At 28.3% G+C, this 18,814-nt stretch overlaps 4 protein-coding genes across 4 annotated transcripts; 1 reads left to right on the plus strand and 3 right to left on the minus strand.

The window, feature by feature from the left end:
• Positions 1 to 6,658: 6,658 nt before the first annotated feature.
• Positions 6,659 to 7,450, minus strand: OCT59_018708 (uncharacterized protein; the record flags this gene model as incomplete). Its single annotated transcript, XM_025331603.2, has 3 exons — positions 6,659 to 7,081; positions 7,156 to 7,326; positions 7,400 to 7,450. The coding sequence occupies 3 exons, from the start codon at positions 7,448 to 7,450 to the stop codon at positions 6,659 to 6,661; spliced, it is 645 nt and encodes a 214-aa protein (XP_025185214.2).
• Positions 7,451 to 7,669: 219 nt separating this feature from the next.
• On the minus strand, positions 7,670 to 8,143 carry OCT59_018709 (uncharacterized protein; the record flags this gene model as incomplete). The annotated part of the gene is made up of 2 exons (XM_066135573.1): positions 7,670 to 7,980; positions 8,062 to 8,143. 2 exons carry the CDS (start codon positions 8,141 to 8,143, stop codon positions 7,670 to 7,672), a joined length of 393 nt encoding a protein of 130 aa, XP_066004848.1.
• A 2,469-nt stretch (positions 8,144 to 10,612) lies between these two features.
• Positions 10,613 to 11,806, plus strand: OCT59_018710 (uncharacterized protein; the record flags this gene model as incomplete). The annotated part of the gene is made up of 4 exons (XM_066135574.1): positions 10,613 to 10,957; positions 11,021 to 11,105; positions 11,185 to 11,318; positions 11,405 to 11,806. The coding sequence occupies 4 exons, from the start codon at positions 10,613 to 10,615 to the stop codon at positions 11,804 to 11,806; spliced, it is 966 nt and encodes a 321-aa protein (XP_066004849.1).
• Positions 11,807 to 15,939: 4,133 nt separating this feature from the next.
• Positions 15,940 to 18,762, minus strand: OCT59_018711 (uncharacterized protein; the record flags this gene model as incomplete). The annotated part of the gene is made up of 11 exons (XM_025314393.2): positions 15,940 to 16,372; positions 16,452 to 16,761; positions 16,831 to 16,925; positions 17,012 to 17,239; positions 17,336 to 17,587; positions 17,679 to 17,889; positions 17,957 to 18,039; positions 18,106 to 18,313; positions 18,392 to 18,505; positions 18,583 to 18,649; positions 18,723 to 18,762. The coding sequence occupies 11 exons, from the start codon at positions 18,760 to 18,762 to the stop codon at positions 16,148 to 16,150; spliced, it is 1,833 nt and encodes a 610-aa protein (XP_025185212.1). The 3' UTR covers positions 15,940 to 16,147.
• Between the last annotated feature and the right edge of the window lie 52 nt (positions 18,763 to 18,814).

The following is an 18,814-nucleotide window of genomic DNA, read 5'->3' on the forward strand; positions in this document are numbered from 1 at the left end:
CTTACCACTTAAAAATAACTGCTATATTTGCTTATAAACTTTTTTGTCATTTTTAATAAAAGTGAATAGAAAAATGATGGAAAAGTGATGGGCAGTGATGGGAAAAAAGAAGTGGTTATTACTGTTATTTTTGAATATTGATTAAAAAAATTTTTTTTATTTTTTATTAAATCTGAGTTACGTAAATATGTAACATATATTTAATTTAGATTTGTGTAATGTTAATCTTACTAAAATATTAAATTTTTATAAAAATCTTAATTTAGACTAATTCCAAAAATCAGCACATATGCTTTTGTACGTTTACTAACAATCATACTAACATTTCTATTACTAATAATATTTTTTACTCACACTTTTTTTTAAATAATATCAATTTAAACAGATTAATGAAATGAAAATAAGCAGCAAATGAACGTTAATTGTAAATGCATTAACCCATATACAGTGTTAATTTTTCGACAAAAAGTTACTGTGCAGATGGCGCACAATTTATTGAGTCTTACTGTGCGGCAAAGTGATATGGCTATACTACTATAATAAGCACTGTAATACATATGCGCCCAATCATATAAGGATATTTCAAAATTTTATGTGCGCATGCCACACATCCTTTCTAAAAAAGGTGTGCGCAAAATTCTGATCATGTGCGCTGCGCACATACCGCACAGTGAAAAATAAACGCTGCCCATGTATAATGGTGTATTATTAATCCCACCATGCGTACACGCATAATGGCACATTAATTTTATTATATTATGCTAACTTCACATTATTTCAATTGAGTTTATATAAAGAGTAATAATCTATTTTTTTGTTATTAATTAAAAATATAATAAACATTTTATAATTTTAACCTGAATTAAAATAAAATTATCAATTAATCTATAAATTATGATTGAATTTAAGTTATAAATTTACCAGTAATTATGAGCATTAATAATAATTTAACCTAAATTAATATAACTGAGGATCCCGCCTACTACTAAGATATGTTACTGGTAGAAATTTCACTTTCATATGAAACTTTACCTTAGGATTTGCTTAAATTCTATTGGTTAATTGATTAAAAAGGAAAAAAATCATAACAATGTAACATAAAATTTCCTTTTATAGTAGGATCTTCAAAGAGTTTTATATGTAAAACCTTACCTTAGGCCACAGGGTGACCTATCTTAATAGTAAGCAGGGTCCTTATAACTGCCAGGTATACTTCAGATACATATAGGATACATATTAGATAGTACTGATATGTATCCTATAAGTGTATAATATCTATTTGATATTTTTAAAAATATATCAGATATTCAATAAGTTGATGATATGTAACTGATATTTTACTACCCGATATATATGATAGTGTTTGGAATCATGTAACAGTTATTCGAATAACTCGAGTATATTCGAGTATTCGAATAAGTATAGTGGTTATTCGAGTATTCATTTAGCCAGATATAGTATAGTTAAAATTCTAATTGGGCATTAAATCCTTAAATTTAACTGAGTTAAAATCATAATTCAGGCTAAAAATTATGTAAATTATTACTATAAAAGGAAATTTAACTTATTCGAATATTATTCGAATATACTTTATAAATTTAAATGAATACTCAAGTATATTCAAATATATTCGATTCCAAACACTAATGTATGAAATATGTATATTATATGTATATTATATGTTACCGAATTCAGCATTTATACTACATATATCAGATACCCGATATGTGTAGTATTATTAAATATCATATACTTGTAGCTGAAACCTTTTCACATGATTTTCAGCCATGTTTTTAAATCAAAATTAAGTTAAAATATGATAAAAATCAATCTCTATATCCAGCTGAAACTATAATATAAAGTCTTTAGAGTTTCGAATAAATTTCTGGATAGTTTTTAATAATTTATTATAATTAAATTACTGAAAGTCCGAAACCTTATCCAGCTTTATAGAAGTTTTGGTTACATATATAAAATATCATACACATATCACAGGTCGAAAAGTGAAAAATCAGGCATCAATCAGTCACCAATCGGTCACCAATCAGGTATCTGATTGGTGACCACTTATGCTGACATATTTTCGCCAAATACGGGTCACCAATCAGGCAGTTTGCTAACTTTTGATCCAGTGATCAGAAAGGGATGAAATATAGCTCATTGGAATTGTCTCAACAAGACGAATCTAATGGTAGTAAAATCGCATTTCTAGGATTAATACTTGATGAGAAATTAAGTAAAATATAAAAATGAAAATGTATCATTTATATTTTATTTAATTTTTTATTAACTATCAATCCTAGAGATGCGATTTTACTACCATTAGATTCGTCTTGTTGAGACGATTCCAATGAGCTATATTTCATCTTTTTCTGATCACTAGATCAAAAGTTAGCAAACTGCCCTGATTGGCGACGTATTTCGGCGAAAATGCCAATCAGGTACCAATCAGTCACCAATCAGTCACCAATCAGCTACCTGATTGGTGACCGATTGGTGCCTGATTTTTCACTTTTCGACCTGTGTATTTTACAGATATTTCACACATATCAGGTAGGACCCCGCTTATTCCTAATAAAGGTCTCCAGAAAAAATTTCAAATTTACTAGTAATTTTACCTTACTCTAATTCTTAATATTATTGGTTAATTGATTTAAAAGGAATAATGCAATGTAATATTTCCTTTTTTAGATATAATTTATCTATTTATAGTAAGATCATCAAAATTTTTTTCTTGGTAATTTTACGCTTAGAGTTACAGTGACCTTTATTATAAGTAAGTAAGTCGCTTATCAGTGCTGATTTATGCTTACAATAGTATTGATTTTGATCAGTGTAATTATTTAAGACTAAGAAGTTTGATTTGTAACTTTTCTTTTTTAAAGATGATCTTTCTTTCCTGTCTACATTTATAAATACTCTAAAAGATTCATTAAAAAAACTCAAACTAAAAAAAAATAAAATAAAAGGAGTAAAACAAACAAAGTTAAGATAAAATTATAAATAAATTATAAATAAAAAAAAAGAAAAAATTAATATATTTTGGGTATAAATCAACTACTATAGTGTCCTATTTACTTTACCTGTAATTCTTCAAATTAGTGCAGTATTTTATATTAGTTTCCTAATTTTCTTAGTAAAAAACAAATTTCAGTTAAAAGTGTAAATAGAATTCTGTTTATTTATAAAATAGATCACCCTTAAGCTTAAGGTAAAAATCATATAAAATTCTTTGCAAATTCTACTATAAAAGGAAATTTTATGTAGAGTTCTAAATGGGTCAGGTCAGGTCAGGTTATATCAGATTATTTGTTTGACTTGACCTAAACTGAAACCTAAAAATTTTAAGGATTTTTATTAAAATATCAAAAAAAAAAATGGTGTAAAACATTTTTTTTTGAAAATATTGCAATTCACTTTTTATATATAAAATCAATATAAAAAAGTGAATCTCAATATTACAACTCACTTTTATTATATAAATTAATATAAAAAGTGAATTATAATACCATCACTTATATTAGTCTTATATTATATAAATTATAATTTCAGGTCAACAAGTTATTCAAGTTATATTGATGTTACAACCTAAACTGATACTGAATTGCAATTGCTAAACCTGACCTGATAAATTCAGGTCAACCTGTCAGGTTACCTGAATTTGGTCAACCTGTTCGGAACTTTAATTTTATGTTAAATTATTATGATTTTTTTCATTTTTAGCTAATTAACCAATAGAATTTAAGAAAAAAGTAAAGTAAAAATCATTAGTAAAGACCTAATTTATTTCTTTCTAGAAGATTTACTTTTCTGATTCTTATTACTCAAAATTTTTTTCTGCATAACTATAGGTTCTAAGTTTTAATTATACTTTTAATTAGAATATTTTTTTAGTAGTCTATTTTTAGATTGATTCAAAATAAATGCAAAGTAGTATTTCTATATACCTTTAAATTTTTTAAAATAAAATTTCATATTTATGCGTGACTTTATCCAAGTTAGTCCAAAAATTATAATGTTGAATACTTTTTATCTTGAATAATTTTGAAAACTTTACATCTATAGTTGATGAAAGTAATGATTAAAGTTGCCTGCCAAAATTATGAAGTTTCAGCATGTTGAAATTGTTGAAACTATTTCAACATTTCAACATTGGCTCTCTGATTTGTTGAAATGTCAAAATAGTTTCGACATGTCGAAATTGTTAAAACCTAAAAATATTACATTTCACGTAATAACTCGGTATCCAATGATCATAGAAAGATGCACCATATCTCATTGGAATTGTCTCATAACAATGAGTCAAATGGTAGTCAAGACGATTCCAACGAGCTATGGTGCATCTTTCTACGATCATTGGATGCTGAGTTATTAAGTAAAACGTCAAACAGCGTAGTATCACAAAATATAAAATACTGATTTTTGACGTTTCGTTCATCGGGAAATTTTTTGGGGTGCAGATCTGCGCAGATCTGCAGGTGATATTTTTGCGCAGATCTGCGACCTTGTCGGCAGTCTTTGGAAAAAAAATTCATCAAAAACTGTGCAGAATTTCAAGAAACAAAATTCTGCGAAAATTTTTAAAAAATAAATAATGAAATTCTGCGAAGATTATAAAAAAACAAATAACGAAATTCTGCGAAGATTTTTAAAAAATAAATATTTGAAATAATTCAAATATATTTAATTTCACTGATCATCACAATTATTACAAACAATTTTATATATAGTAATTTATTTAATATGTAATTTATTTAATAAAATATATTCAAAAAAAATTGAAGAATTTCAAATACAAATTTCCGAATTCTGAAAATTAATGTAATACGAAGAAATTCGACGAATGTTAAGAGAATTTCGAATCTAAACTCTTGAACTGTAAATTTTTTTGATTTAGATTAGTAAAATAAATTAACGTGGTGTAAAAATCATTATATACCAGATAATAACTTTGACTTACTAATTCTTCGTAACTACTACTATTACCATCATCAGCATCGCTCGATTCTTCGATCATAGACGAAATCTCTGGACTTTGTTCTGAATCTTCTTTCGCCGCTTAACTCCTGCAACTAGCGCTCTACATTTAGCCTTCATTGTTCGACTACAGTCTGCGAAATTTCGGCTTAAAAATCTGCGCTAAGCCGTTCGAAATGAGCCGAGCCACAAAAATCTTGGCTCAGCTCAGTTCGAGCCCAAGCTGAGCCATGAAAATCCTGGCTTGAGCCAGCTGGCTCGAGCTTTATCATAAAAACGTTTTCGCAACGTTTTTACTTTAAATTATTAAAAAAAACGTTGCAAAACGTTTTTTACTTTTATATTTATATAAAACGCCAAAACTATTTGTTTCGGCATTTTTCCTTTTGATTTTACATGTAAAAATGCTAAAACTGATAGTTTCAGCATTTTTTTTGATTTTACATGTAAAAACGCCAGAATAATTAGTTCCGGCATATTTTCTTTTGGTTTTACATGTAAAAACGCTGAAACTGATAGTTATGGCATTTTTTTTTGATTTTACATGTAAAAATGCCGAAACTGATAGTTTCAGCATTTTTTTTTTGATTTTACATGTAAAAGCGCCAGAATAATTGGTTCCGGCACATTTCCTTTTGGTTTTACATGTAAAAACGCCGAAACTGATAGTTTTGGTATTTTTTTTTGATTTTACATGTAAAAGCGCCAGAATAATTGGTTCTGGCGTATTTCTTTTTGGTTTTACATGTAAAAACGCCGAAACTGATAGTTTCGGCGTATTTCTTTTAATTTTACATGTAAAAACGCCGAAACTGATAGTTTCAGCGTATTTCTTTTAATTTTACATGTAAAAACGCCGAAACGGATAGTTTCGGCATTTTTTTTCGATTGTACATGTAAATAAAAATGCCGGAATAATTAGTTCCAGCATTTTTCTTTTTGATTTTACATGTAAAAACGCCGAAACTATTAGTTTTGGCATTTTTTTTCAATTTTACATGTAAAAACGCCGGAATTATTAGTTCCGGTGTTTTTTTACGATTTTACATGTAAAAATGCCGGAATTATCAGTTCTAGCGGTTTCTTTTTGATTTTACATGTAAAAATGCCGAAACTATTAGTTCCGGCATTTTTTTTTCAATTTTACATGTAAAAATGCCGGAATCATTAGTTCCGGCATTTTTTTTCAATTTTACATGTAAAAACGCTGAAACTATTAGTTCCGGCATTTTTTTTCAATTTTACATGTAAAAACGCCAGAATCATTAGTTCTGGCATTTTTTTTTTCAATTTTACATGTAAAAACTTAAATAAATGTTTTCGCAACGTTCTTTAATAAACAATAAAAAAAAGTTGCGAAAACGTTTCGTTTATGCATGCATTATTATATAAAAACGTTTCACAACATTTTTTGTATAATAGCTCGTTTGGCTTGTGAGCCAGCTTGAGCTTTTTGAGCCAAGTCTGTTACAGGCTTGAGCTTTTTGAGCTGAGCCTAATAACTGGCTCGAGCTCTTAATAGGCTGCGGTGCCCACCAAGCCAATTTAATCAGGCTTGGCTTAGCGTTTAATTTTGAAAAGTTTGAGCCAGCTCATGAGCCAGCTTGGCTCGTGTAGAGCACTACCTGCAACAAACACGGAGTTACAGTAACTTTATTTTTGATCGATTGCTAATAATTGATTATACATTAATATTTGCGAAATATTTTAAAATTTTTAACGTCAAAGTACTGATGAACGTTATTATTACCATAAGAAAATCAACTCTCTTTAAAACTAACTTGTCGTTGCATTTAATCCCAGGGCTACTGGGATTTAAGACAATATCGCAGATGGCGAGTACATAAACCCAGTGTTCTGGAGGAAGCTCACTGCCTTCGTATGATTTGAAAACAAAAGAGGTTATTTTCGTGAGAATACCTTGATTTTCAAAAAGTTCTTGATATGCTTCTCGCGTTTTTGCACTTTTTTTCCATTCGGCAATCTTTTTAGAAGACGCACTGCTATCTACACGTTCTAACTTCTGCTCACTGAAGTTAGAAAACATAGTATTTCGAATATTTGCCGCTAAATCATTTCGCTTGCTTCGGCATTTGTTTTTTATCTTAATAATCAAATAATTTCAGAATATTATTATTATTATTATTATTATTGATTATTATTAATGATTTCACGTACTTCTGGTAATAACTTTAATTCGAATAGGGAAACCCACGTATTTTTTCTGAGATTTTCAATATAATGACTGGCATGTTCAGCGAGGTATTTCTCTAAAGCTTCACAGTACTCCGTATCTGAAGGAAATAGGATCTTCGGAATAAGTTCTTTGGACACCTTTTTATATGCGCGCTGTAAAGATAATCAGTTATTTTTAAATATCTTGAGATCAAATAAAGTTGCTAAATATATTAAAGTAACTTACGTTCCAAAATTCATCCGAAAGCTCATCGACCACCACAAGTCTCTGTATCATTTGAGAATCTAATCGTTGTTGCTCACTAATACGTCGGCACAATCAATATATTGAAGTGATTTTTTCGTCTAATAATTTCATAGTATAGTTGAATTTCTCGATTGTAAGGTAACGTTCATCACGTTCTTCGAAGTTACAATATTCGTCATCAATTTGCATAGGTGTAATAGGTGTAGAAGCTCTGATAGGTGTGGGTGCTCTGATAGGTGTGGAAGTTCTTCAGTTTGAATCATCATCGGGTTTAGTTGGAGAATTTTTAAGATTTCTTGTTGAATTATTACCAACAATGGGCGTTAATGATCTACCCCGATTTTTTTTTGGCTTGCCACTTTTGATACTTTTTGTAGGATTATTGGATGTTGAAGACTTGAGAATTTCATCTGGAATAACCAATACGAACGGTCCTTCGGTATAGGGTGTTGAAGTTAAAATATTATCGTAATCAGGGCCAGTACGAGTTTCAGTATAAGATGTTGAAGCTGAAGCATTATCATCAACATTTCCTGTATCTTGTGATGATACATCATCAGCTGTTGGTGTCGATTGAACAAGCAAAGATTAATTATAATATTAAATTAATGTAAGAAATGCAATTCCTTGACGGACTGTACCTGATAAAATTTGAGATAATATATTTCCAGTTTTTTGAGAAGCTTCATCTTTTTTTTCCAGACTATTATGGGAAACTTTCATTTTTTTTTTTGCATTTTTTCCAGTTTTTTTCTTAGTATTTTTCGTTGACATTATTAACAACTAATTTAGAAAATTGTATAGGAAAAAATATACTTGAAATTTACGAAACAATTTAAATAAAAAATTGATTACCAAAATCGATAAAAAAATCCAAAATCTATAAATTAAATAATTTAATTATCAGTAAAAATATTAATTAAAATGATTAAAATCTGTAAATTAAAATGATTAAAATTTAAAAATAGAAATAGTTAAAAATCTGTAAATTAAAATAATTAAAATTTAAAAATAGAAATAGTTAAAAATCTGTAAATTAAAATGATTAAAATTTAAAAATAGAAATAGTTAAAAATCTGTAAATTAAAATGATTAAAATTTAAAAATAGAAATAGTTAAAAATCTGTAAATTAAAATGATTAAAATTTAAAAATAGAAATAGTTAAAAATCTGCAAATTAAAATGATTAAAATTAAATAAAATAATTAAGAAATCTGCAAATTAAAATGATTAAAATTTAAAAATAGAATGATTAAAAATCTGTAAATTAAAATGATTGAACCCCTGCGCCAAAAATGTAAAAAAATCAAAAAAAAAAAAAAAAAATTGAGAATTCACACAAACGAAAGAAATATCAAATTCTTCATTAAAATTCGCAAATTCACAAAATTCATAATTTCGCATTAATTAAAATAATCATTAATAAAATCACTAAAATTTGCTTAAAATTAGCAAAAAACAAATAAAAACAAATATTTACTATACTGCAAATAAATCCTCATAAATTGTTCTTCAAATAAAAATGGTTAGATATCAATGCCAAATTTGTAAAAGAGAATTTTCAACTTACGGCGGTTTAAAACAACATGCCAATGCTAAACATCACGGGAAAATGAGATCCTCCCAACTAAATGAGTCACCAGTACAGCAAAGATCTTTGTTGCAACCATTAAAAGAAATGATAAGATCAAGAACATGATGCAGAACTTTGGAGCGCGTCAATTATTATGCCAAACCCAGCTCTTCGCAAGAAAAGCTTACATTACAGGATGATGATGATGAGATGAAGCAATTTGAACCTTCATCTCAAGATGAAGCTTAGTAAATATTGCAGATGAGTTAGAAGATGAACCACATTATTATTTGCGAAAAAGGTTACAGTTAGAAGAGAGGGTCGAAGCAAATTTTGAAGAATCAGAAGCAGAATCAGAATTAGTAAACTTTGAAGATACTGAATTCATTGATCCTGAAGACCTTCAGGGTGCGTCATTAGATGATGCCATAGATGTAGTTGATGGAAAACCCACACCAGAGCGCGTAGTAAAATGGCCAAATGATGCATATCGCGACTTTTTGGAGTTGATAGTAGAGGGTAATATCTCTAATAAGATAGGTGATAAAATAATAAAGTTTTTCAACAAACATAGTAATTTAGACAAATCACCATTGCCAAGTTCAACAAAAAATGGCAAGGATTATCTTAATCAAATAAATTCACCTTTGATAGACTTTAAAGAAAAGGTTGTTGCGACCTATAATGAAATTAATTTTACCCTCTACTATCGCCCACTTTTTCATGCTATTCAAGCTCTTCTGCAACGACCGGAAGTAGCCAATAACTTCGTTCATAAAGGAATCCAAAATAAAATAAAGGTCTGTATAATAATTTGATTTCCGTCTGCAATGATAAATTACATTATTTATGCTTATTTAGTTGTTCATATTCTCAGGATGATAGAGGTGAAACAAGAATATTTGGCAAACCTTTCGAAGGTAACTGGTGGTTAGAAACCGAAAAGAACCTTCCATCATTAAATTGACTATTGTCCATCATCTTATACTCAGACGCAACAACTTTTGATGGACTTGGGAAATCATCAGGCCATCCAGTTTTTTTAATTCTTGGTAACATTCCAAATCGTATTCGAAATTTGCCGGAGGCTAAAATTCTTTTAGGATTTCTCCCTAAAGTCCAAAATACAGGAATCAAAACAACAGAAAGTTTTCGAAGCTTACAGCGCGATGTATATCATAAATGCTTCAAAATTATGCTCCAACCTTTATTAGAAAAATCTGAAGCGCTATATTTTGGAATTAATGGACAAGTGATTACTTTCACTGCACGGATATCTTTTTTTCTTACAGATATGCTTAAAGCTGATGATATAACTGCGACATATAAAGGAGCGCGGTGCAAAATGCCATGCCATACTTGCATGGTTTTGCAAAGTGATCTGAACAATATGAGTCTTAAACTAGAGAACGTACCTCATAGAACTCATGAAAATATGAAGCAAGTAATCAACGATGGCCAAGGAAAGGAGTATTCTGTGCATTCTGTTGAAAATTCCTTCTGGAAATTTCCGTAAATATCTTTATATTTCTGTAATGAATTTCAAAGATGTAAATTTTTACGCACGTATAATTTGTTTCAAAAATTTGAATATATACGAAGCCTGCGTTCCTGACCGTATGCACCATATCGATCTTGGACTCTTCAAATACCAATTGGAATTTACACAAGATATTTTGAAGGCAGTCAGAGAAACAGAACTACAAAAAAAATTTGATGATCGACTTCGTCAGATTCCTTACTTCCCGGGTCTTAAACTCTTACATAAATTAGGACATTTAAACGTACTTACTGCGTCAGACTATCGTAACATAATGAAAATTGCCCTTTTTGCTTTAGATGAAATTTTTGAAGGGAACGAAATAACCTGTAAAGAACTTTGCGAACTTTACGCAAAGTTTAGTAAGATGTACATAATGAGCAGGAAAGAAATGTACACTGAAGAAGATCTGAAATTTTTTGAAGTAAGTCAAAGTTCATAAAGTCACATTGAAAATTATCAACACACTAAAGATTATCAATTATAGTCAGCAATTATTGATTGGTGCATTGATTTCAAAAAGATCTTCTCTCCATTGTCCACTACTGACTGCAATTTTCTGAAGTTACACAGTTAGCAGTATCACGCAGGTAGGACGCTAGTAAACATACAGTATATGATTTTATCCTAATTTATTTTGATTGTTTTCAGTGCCTGCTATTAGAAAATATGGTGCATTGAATGGGTTATCAACGGAAACGTACGAAACCCTTCACAAATCATATGTCAAAATCCCATATCAGTTATCAAACAGAAAAAACGTAATGAGACAATTGGTGAACGCTGTTAGTTGAATCCGACATGACTGAAATCAATTTCTTTGAAATATACATACTGTACATTTAATTATAAATTCTAATATTTTTTATAGGTAAAACACAAAGAATTGACATCTTCTGCTAAAAAAGTTATTCATCGTAAAGCCAAAGGATTTGGAAAAGTACTTTGGGAACTAACATTAGATAATATCGACCAAAAAATAAAATCGTTGAAAAAATCTGAAAATCCACCACATTCAAACTTCATTGAAGGGTTATCGCAATTAATTTCAACTTTAGATACCTTTCTGGACACATCTTCGCAGGAGTCCAAAAGTGACGAATTTTACATTAAAATTTATGATTCAGTACACCTGGAAGATAGACATATTTTAAGAATGACAGGAGAATTCCAAGGTAAAGAATGGTTTAGTAATATTGCGGTAACTCCTGCGGAAGATCAAGAGCAATACAATTCGGATGAGGGAGCTTGGTATAGAAAAGTAAGTGAATGATTAAGATTGATAAAGTGTTGTATGTCATTAATCAATTTTCTTTATAAGGTGTTGTTATTATTTAAATTCTTAGAGATTCTTTCAAAGAGCCATATGAAGCTTTGCTGGGTTCGTTGGTTTGATATTATTACGGAGGAACCCGAACTGTACGGGTGTCCGCAGTTGTATTACACCAAAGAATACAACACAATACCAATCGGTTCAATTAACCAAGAAGTTCATATAGTTCCAAGGTTTGGCAAAGTAAATCGTTATTTGTTAAATAAATACATTTTTTAAAAATTACTGAAAAACTTTAACGAAAGTAAAGTCAGAAAGTTTAAAAAATAAAATTTGTAAATTTGTTGAAAAACTTTAACAAAAGTATTAAAAAAAAACTATTAAAAAACTTTAGCGAAAATAAATTGTCAACGGAAATGATCGAAAAGCTTAATTAAGCTTAATTACTAATTGAAATCGAAAAGTTTAATTAGTTAGTTACTCAAAGTTTAAACGCAATTATAAACCCGCAATTTTGAGTTAAAGAATTTCGCAGAGTTTCGCAAAAAAAAAAAGAACAAAAAGTGAAGATCTGCTATTTTGCAAAACTTCGCAAAACTGGCATGTTTTAAATTTTCTGTTAAATGAAATTCTGCAAAATTGCAGAATTTTGCTGATTTTATAGATAAAAATATTCAATTATCTGCGAAGTTGCAAAGTTTGCAGAACTTCGCAGAAATACACAAAAAATGACAAAAAAAAAGCGGAGATCTGCTAATTTTACAGATCTCTGCAGTTCTGCATCCCAAAAAATTTCCAGATGTTAAATATCTCGGCATCCAGTGACCGTAGAAAGATGATCTAACCACCATTTGACTCGTCGTTATGAGACGATTCCAACGAACTATAGTGCATCTTTCTACGATCATTGAATGCTAAGTTATTACATGAAATGTAATATTTTTAGGTTTCGACAATTTCGACATGTCGAAACTATTTCGGCATTTCGGCATTTTGACAGGTTTTAGTTTTAACATTTCAACAATGGCCTGTAGAGTTTTGGCAGGCAACTTTAGTAATGATTAGACTGGATTTTTAATAGGATAATATATTTATTATTATGGATTTAGGTATATCTATTAGAACAGCCTGAAATTTCTTACATTTTTTTGTATTGCTTTAAATTTCAGATTGCTAGAAACTATTATACTGATATTTCTCTTAGTAGAACTATCTAAACTCCAGTATTTTATTATTTCAATTTCTAAAGCTATCTTATTAAGATTGATTAAAACAATAAATATTATATATTTCTTTTATAATTTAAATTTCAGTACAATTACATACCTTTATCTTTTAAGATAGTTTAGAATATTGAATTGAAACTATTTGAAAAAAATATCGTAATTACTATTTTTCAGATAATTATTTGTCAAAACAGATTCATATTCAGTTATCATAATTAAAAATTTTTTTTCTAATATATGTAAAGATGGTCAATAGTCCTAAAGACCATGGTTAAGACCGGTCCTACATGCAAAAAGACTAGACCACATAGGACGCAGTCCTCCATCAGGCTTTATAAATTTTGAAATCTATAATAATTTTGGTCAGAATTAAATGATCAGCATAAAAATTTCATTTTTTGTATTGTTGTATAACTAGGATTCAAGTGTGACGGGAATAAAAATTTTCTTTTTTTGGATTTATGTAATGTCACATGATAGATTTTGATCAATCATCGTGATCGGTCTTTATTTAGGACTGGGTATTAAAGATTGCAGTTCAGTCTGGTCCATCGAGTAGGACCATTGATCATCTTTAAATATATACAGTTATTTTTTTATTTTTTTTTTATATATTATTACTACTGATATTACTATTTTTTGAAGTAATTTTATTTTTTCTTTTATTTCTAAAAGATGTAAGAAAGCTAGATAGAACTATTACTATTTATATTTTGTAAAACCATATCAGTATAACTAACCTATTTATTTTTTTCTTTTAAATAAATAGCTTAGTAATTTGCATGTTCAATAATTAGTATATAAATTCTTTAATAATTTCATATTTGTAAGTAAAGATATTTATATAACTAATTGGCTATTAGTTATTTTTATTAATATGATAAAGTCAGCTGTCTTTTTTTCTATAAATTTTATTAAACTTTAATATTTACATATACCAGCAAACTGGTAAATAATAAAAAAAAAGTGCGTAAATTTATTTGTGTCAGTAATATCCATATTCAAAGCAACTTCACTATACTTGACTTATAAATTAAATATATATTTGCTATGTAATACTAGGGAAATAATAAAATATATCTGAAAGTAGTGAGTTATGTTTATTGCACTACTTTTTGTAAATCAAATTTTCTTTATTACGCAATTTGTAATATATATAAAAATAAATATTATTTTATTTTTATAAATTAATTTATCATATTATTAATATAATTATGATTAATGTAATTATTTATATATTTTGAATTATGAATTACATTTTTGGCTAATGATTTATCAGGCCATATATAGTTAAGTAGAATTAATTTAATGAAAAAATGGAAAAAATTTGTTAAATAATTGTAGAATAGACAAAAATAGTAAAATACATATACTAGAATTCTGCTTACTTCTAATAGAGGTCTCTGAAAAAAATTTCAAATTTACTAGTAATTTTATTACTAGCAATCCTATTGGTTAATTGATCTAAAAAGGAAAAAAATTATAACAACTTAATATAAATTAAGAAATTCTTTATTTTTTAATATAATTAAATTTTATTAAGGTAATACAGATCAAAAAGTGAAAAATCAGGCATTAATCAGTCACCAATCAATCACCAATCAGGTAACTGATTGGTGACTGATTGGTAACTGATTGGTGACTGTTTGATACCTGATTTTTTACTTTTTGACCTGTGTAAATTATATATAAACTTCTTTGCAAATCTTATTATAAAAGGAAATTTCATATTATATTATTATAGTTTTGTTTCTTTTTAATTAATTAACCAATAGAATTTAAAAAAAAAGTAAAATAACTAAAAAGAAAATTTTTTATGGTGATTTTTATTATAAATAAGTAAGGTTCTATAAATTCCAGATATTATATTAGAATTTTGCAAAATATTTGGATTTGTAAATCAGATTTAAATTAAATCTGGATTGAATTATAAAATTTACAATCTATTATCTAATCAAATCAAAAAAAATATGATTTAATTAAATACAAATCTTGATTTACAAATCATCCAATTGATAATTTTTATTAAAATCAATCATATTTTTATATTATATAATAAAAAAATTGAGAAAATTAATTTTTTTTGAAAATATTGGTTAAAAAAACTAAACTTGTTTTTTAATAATAAAAAAACTGAGATCATTTAAAACTGAATACAGTGACCTCTATATAATCACACCCCATATAGTCACATCATATAAAATTCCTCTATATAATCACACCTTTGGGAAATACCAATATATATAATTACTATATAAAAAAACCTTTGTATAATCACATTATAGTAAAAGCCTCTATACAGTCACTGATTTTTGCAGAACTGATTAGGTGACTATATAGAGGTCTGACTGTATATAATAAATTGCACCAATTTCTCAACTTGTAATCAAACTAAATAATGCATTTTTAAAAGGATATATGTTATATAATGCATTTATATAGAATGCATTTATAGGGAGTTATGTAATATGTATAAAAGTTGGTATAAATTATAAAAATCTTTTTAATAAATAATGCTAAGATTTTTGAAGAAATTAGAAGGTTTTAGCATATTTTGCAAATCATAAAAAAAAAATATTATAATATTCTTATTTAAAATTATTATTTTATTCTATAATACTAATTAATTTAAAATATAATTACTGTAAAATAATTATTACAATCTTTTAATTAGTATAAATTCCAAATTTAAATACAAATTCAATTGCCCAAATAAATAGTTATTTGATAAAAACTCTGGTTTTATTATTATATACTGTAAATTAAAAATAATTAGAATTAAATTTACAATGTCAATAATTTAAGCTATTATAGCCACTTCACACTATCATATATGCTAATCCTAGCCAGAATTATACGCAAAAAAACGCATAATTTCGGAAGTAAATGATACGTATAATTAAATAATTAGATGAGTAAGATAAAATTTCTATTTTATTCAACTGAATAGTAAATATATTTGAACCAAAAGATATATTATTTGTATAATGTAAGATCTGACACGTTTAGAATAGAAAAGCTGCATTTTTCTCAAACAAAAAAACGGGATAAACACCGAAATTGGTGCGCTTTAATAATATTTCCAAATGTGTTTTCATTAGTAAATCTTGAGAACTCAATTAGTGCCCCATAACTTATTAAAAATGTTTCCAAAACTGGTTGGTGCTTTCCTTCCAGCACGTTGAGATAAAGTAGAAGGAAAATCAACGTAATTAAAAGCAATATCAAAGAATAATGGTTTGGCAGGAATAGGAGTAAATTCGGGTGGAAAATCAATTAGTCGCACATTTTTCATTGACAAACTGGACGGATATTGGCTAAGGCGTTTGCTTAAAGATGGCTTAATGAATAATTGAAACAAAATTAGTCACATTTTTATAATCGATAATGTAAATGATAAAACGAAAAAAATTTTTTACCTCATCTCTATTATCAATATTACTGTCAGCTTTGGATTTGTCATCAAAACTCAATTCACCCATTTTTTTAGTCAAATTAGAATCTAACCCAATGTGCCAAGCAGCTCGGGCCTTACATTTTAGACCACGCAAAATATTTTCCAACTCAGCAATTTCTTTGGAAGTTACAACTAGTATATCATCTTTATCTGGTATTAGTTGAGACAATGAAGCCCTTGCTTGAGCATTGTATTCTTTAGCACGCTCATATAAAAGTATTGCCTCCCATTCCTTATTTAGAGCCGAATAAGCTGAGGCAACATATAAGGTCCTATAACCAAAACTTTCTTAATAATTAAAAAAAAAAAATTTTTTTATGGGAATTCACAAGTGATTTTACCTCCATGCTTTATAATACCAAATCTTAGAATCAATCTCTCTAGATAAATTAACATCATTATGAACTGCGGAAAGATCACTAATCTCGGTTAGACTCTATATATTTCAAAACAATTAATTGCATAATTGCATTAGATAAAAAAAAATAAAAAACATAACAAATTAGTTAGTTCATACTATACCTGTAAAACATTATCATATAATTTAACTATATCTTGATATTTTCCTCCAACAAGCCGCTCTTCTTCCACGTGTTCATGATTTTCTAAACTCAATCGTAATGAACTGACGAGCATTAAATTTCGCTGTATTCTACGGGACAAATAGTTATATGCTACATAATTGTATACAAAGTTGAGGTCCGCAGAAACTTGTTCTGATTTAGAAGACTTAATTTTTGCCGTAGCTTCCTTTGTTAACAGAAATAATTAATAAGTGAATAGAACAGTATAATAATAAATTAGGACGTTGTTAATGGATATAAAGATAGAAAGATTATATTTTACCGCATCTTCCTTCACAGCATTTTTGGTAAACTTTTCTGCATCTCCATAAGCCTCAAGGAGAAGGTCAAATAATTCCATCTTAGTTGCTTCTTCTGCATTCGCATCTGAAGCGTTTTCAAGGTTCGTTGTAGCCTCACGTGCTCGTAAAATACATATCGCCAGATCTGCATTCTTAAGTGGTACTACACGGCCACGCCAAGATATGGATGTAAGGGCAGCGGCTTTTTCTTGACGAGTTTGAGCAAGAACAGACTATCATAAGAAGCAATATGTTAATTTATATATTTTAAAAAAATCCAATAACAATAATAAATTTGAAGTAAATCAAAAACAAAAATTTTACCTCTACTTCCGCTTCCAATAAATCAAGGCCAACGCCTTTATTCTTTCCTATGGTTATTTTGACAAGATCTTCAACTCCCGTATTACTATCAGTGCCTAGCTTCAACTTGAATGCGCAAAAACGGATATTCGGATCAATATCATCAATCGCAGATTGACAAAGAATTTCTTGATGAGAAGATCCAGCCTTAGATAATTTCTCGTATATCGTTCTAAAGTAATAACAGTGTATTTAACATAAATTAAACCTTAATAGCATCTGGTTCTTGATTGCACTACCTTGCTGCAGCGAATCTATCTAATGCAGCTTGCCAAGACTGTTTTTCGAATAAAAAATAACCAGACATTAAGGCAGAATAAGCCTGCAGAGAAGAAAATTTTTAGCAATTTATTAAGTAGCTAAACTTGAAAATTTTACTAGTACTAACTTGTGCTTCAAAGTAAGTTCTAGTATCCACTATATTGGAATCTCGTGAGCACAATTTTTCTAGTTGTTCTCCGCATTTTGCTGCTTTTTTTAACCTTTTTATTAGATGATGTTTCTTGCGAACATCACCACTTGATCTAGATTCTCTTTTTAATTCCATAGCATAACTCCAAGCACGTTCAGTATCAAACAAAACGATCCGCAAATATCTTAATATAAATCATTAACGTAGTTATTTTAATAAGAAACTTTATCGTAAGTTCATGTATAAATCACACGTATATCACCTAGCATCATTAACTACGATGTTGGATATTTCTTTTTTTTGAAAAGACTTTCCTTTGCCGTGAGTGAAATTCAAAGATTTACGAAGCCGGTGAACCTTTTGTGTACAATACTGTCTAGTATCCCAATTTATAAAAAATTATAAAACCTAAATATTAACTGGATAGAGATTTTTTTTTTTAAAAAAAAATACCTATAACGCGAATAGTCTTGATGTCTAAGGCCATAAGTATTCCTAGCCTCATTTGTTAAAGCCAAAACTAAAAAAGCAGAGCATGCTAAGGAAGGCTTTTTTCTGTTTAAAAAACAAATATATACAATTATAAAGGATACTATCAAGCGAAAAAGTAGTGCTTTGCGTCTCAATTTCCATCCTTTCTGAATTGATGAAAAAATTCTGTTTCCATAAAAAAAGGCACGTGAAA

This window comes from Rhizophagus irregularis, chromosome 28, assembly GCF_026210795.1.
Source record: "Rhizophagus irregularis chromosome 28, complete sequence".
NCBI classification, from domain to species: domain Eukaryota; kingdom Fungi; phylum Glomeromycota; class Glomeromycetes; order Glomerales; family Glomeraceae; genus Rhizophagus; species Rhizophagus irregularis.